The following is a 2,174-nucleotide window of genomic DNA, read 5'->3' as shown; positions in this document are numbered from 1 at the left end:
TTGTACGCGAACTCGATGCTGTCGGCGAGTCCACGCCGTCCTTCGAAACCTCAACGATTACCAAATCTATACCAAATCCACCCAAAGTCTCACCGAATTCACAGCAGACGCACCTCACAAGTGTCGCCGCAGTGACGTGGTCATTCGCAAAGAGACCGGTAATTAATGGCATGACCAAGGCGCAGAGGAAGAAGGCGCACGCTCGAGCGGAAGCTGCCAGAGCACGTGAATTGACGGATAGATACAGAGAGGATAAAGCTTCCAAGGTAGTCACTTTTGACGATGTCGCCAAACTGCTGGACGGACCATACAGTGCCATGAAGGCGAAGGCAAAGATCGATGCGTTTGATCTCCCTACTGTTGAGATACAAGGAGCGCTCAGTGTGCGCCCCAAGGATGTTGACCAGGAGGTTCCAGTGATCAAAGCAATACCGCAAGCGCCTGCAATCATTGCAGCAATTGAAAACATCATGATCAAGCAAGATATCGATCTTCTGGCGTATTGGCCTGACTACGGATACGCGAATTTCGATCAGCTGGATACCATGGCTTCCCTTTTAGAAGCTCGATCTCGTTTCAGCTTGGTGGCGAGAACAACGGAGTGGATTGATGGCGTGGAGTGGTGTATTGCACATCTACGTGAGCCCTTCGCGGATACGAGCAACGTCACAAAGGTACTGTGCTCACAACTTTATACCGAATTCACACCAAAACTTACCGAATCTGTGGTGTTTGCAGAACGAGCACAAGTGGATGTGGAAGCTTTAAACCTCAGCGTTAATAAAATCCCCGGGGAGGTTGTGTCGGGGTACCAGCTTCTCGATTTCCGCGAAAACCTGTGGCTTCATACGGCGTCGATTCAAGTGTCGATGTTGGTGCTGCGCGATGAGTATCGCGGCGTCGGCATCATCAACCCTAGCTATCAAGACTTTAAACTTCCGGATCAAAGGCTGCGTACGGCTGATGGTTTTCGCGCAAGTGAACCCAAGAACGAGCGAATCATATGCATCTTCCATATTGATCGGCACTGGGTAACATTTCTTGTTGATCGAAACATTCATCCCAAGACAATGAAGGCGACATGTTACATGTTCGACCCTATGCAATCCTCCCACAACTACAACATCATCGAAAAGAGCGTTCGAGCGACGATTGAAGATCTGCTGCAACTACAAGATCAGGTTATCTATGAGAAAGTGAAATGGTGCAACCAACAGGATGGTAGCTCGTGTGGAGTATGGTGTATCGCAGTCTTGGAGATGCTCCTCGCTAAGAAGCCGTGGGACAAATGCATTTACGACCTCCTGCCTTATTTACGGATGCGCTTCCTACACAAGGCGCTGGTTTTCGTTGAGAGCAAGATTTAACTTCAACTTCAATACATTGTGTTCTCTGTGAAAAGCATTACCAAATTTAGTTACCAAAATTATACAGAAAGAAAATAGGACTCGCAAATAAACACCTAAGTCCCAGAATCCCCAAAAATAGACTTTGCTCTTTATTACTGCTCCATAATGGTGTATATTCGGAACACTAAATAGGAAAATAAAATATATTAACCCTAGTTAATGGGTAAGTATTTTACATCTGTTTTAATAGCTGTAGAGCCAGGTCTTGTGCACCGTTGTAAATTGATTTTTGTCCTTCTAGATTTTGTGGTAGGAGCATCGTCCGGAACCGTAATGGTGCGGGAAGGGTTCAGCGCTATGGCAAGACGGAGCTCGCAGTGCTGCATGGTAAGCAGAACTCGGACGATTACGCCTACACTATGTCCGAGTAGCTGCTGCCTTTTGCTAATCTTTCTATCAGCAGGACGGAGCGTCCATTCACTGGTTCAAGGAACAGGGGCGTGCATGTGCTTCCGTGGCCAGCCAGGTCTCCGGATTTAAATCCGATCGAGAATCTGTGGTCCATTTTGAGTCGGTGTGTTTACGCTAATGGTCGACAGTACGACAGCGTGAAAGAGCTCACTGCGGCTCTGCTGAGTACCTGGAATGCTATTGAGCCTCCATTCTTTTTGATTGACTGACTTCATGTCGATGATGCAAGAAGGTCATTAGAACACGGGGTGACAAAATAGACTACTAGTGTAGCCATTTCACTTTTTATCTTGTGGTTTGTATTGGGCTGGGTGGTCTTATTAATGGACGCAGACACAAATGTGGTGGCTTGTA

At 47.1% G+C, this 2,174-nt stretch overlaps 1 protein-coding gene across 1 annotated transcript; it reads left to right on the top strand.

The window, feature by feature from the left end:
• Positions 1–170: 170 nt before the first annotated feature.
• Positions 171–1,367, top strand: PPTG_01235 (hypothetical protein; the record flags this gene model as incomplete). The annotated part of the gene is made up of 1 exon (XM_008894470.1): positions 171–1,367. One exon carries the CDS (start codon positions 171–173, stop codon positions 1,365–1,367), a length of 1,197 nt encoding a protein of 398 aa, XP_008892718.1.
• Between the last annotated feature and the right edge of the window lie 807 nt (positions 1,368–2,174).

The sequence above is a fragment of the Phytophthora parasitica genome (assembly GCF_000247585.1).
Source record: "Phytophthora parasitica INRA-310 unplaced genomic scaffold supercont2.3, whole genome shotgun sequence".
Lineage (NCBI taxonomy): Eukaryota > Oomycota > Peronosporomycetes > Peronosporales > Peronosporaceae > Phytophthora > Phytophthora nicotianae.
This window is presented reverse-complemented; position numbering and strand designations above follow the sequence as displayed.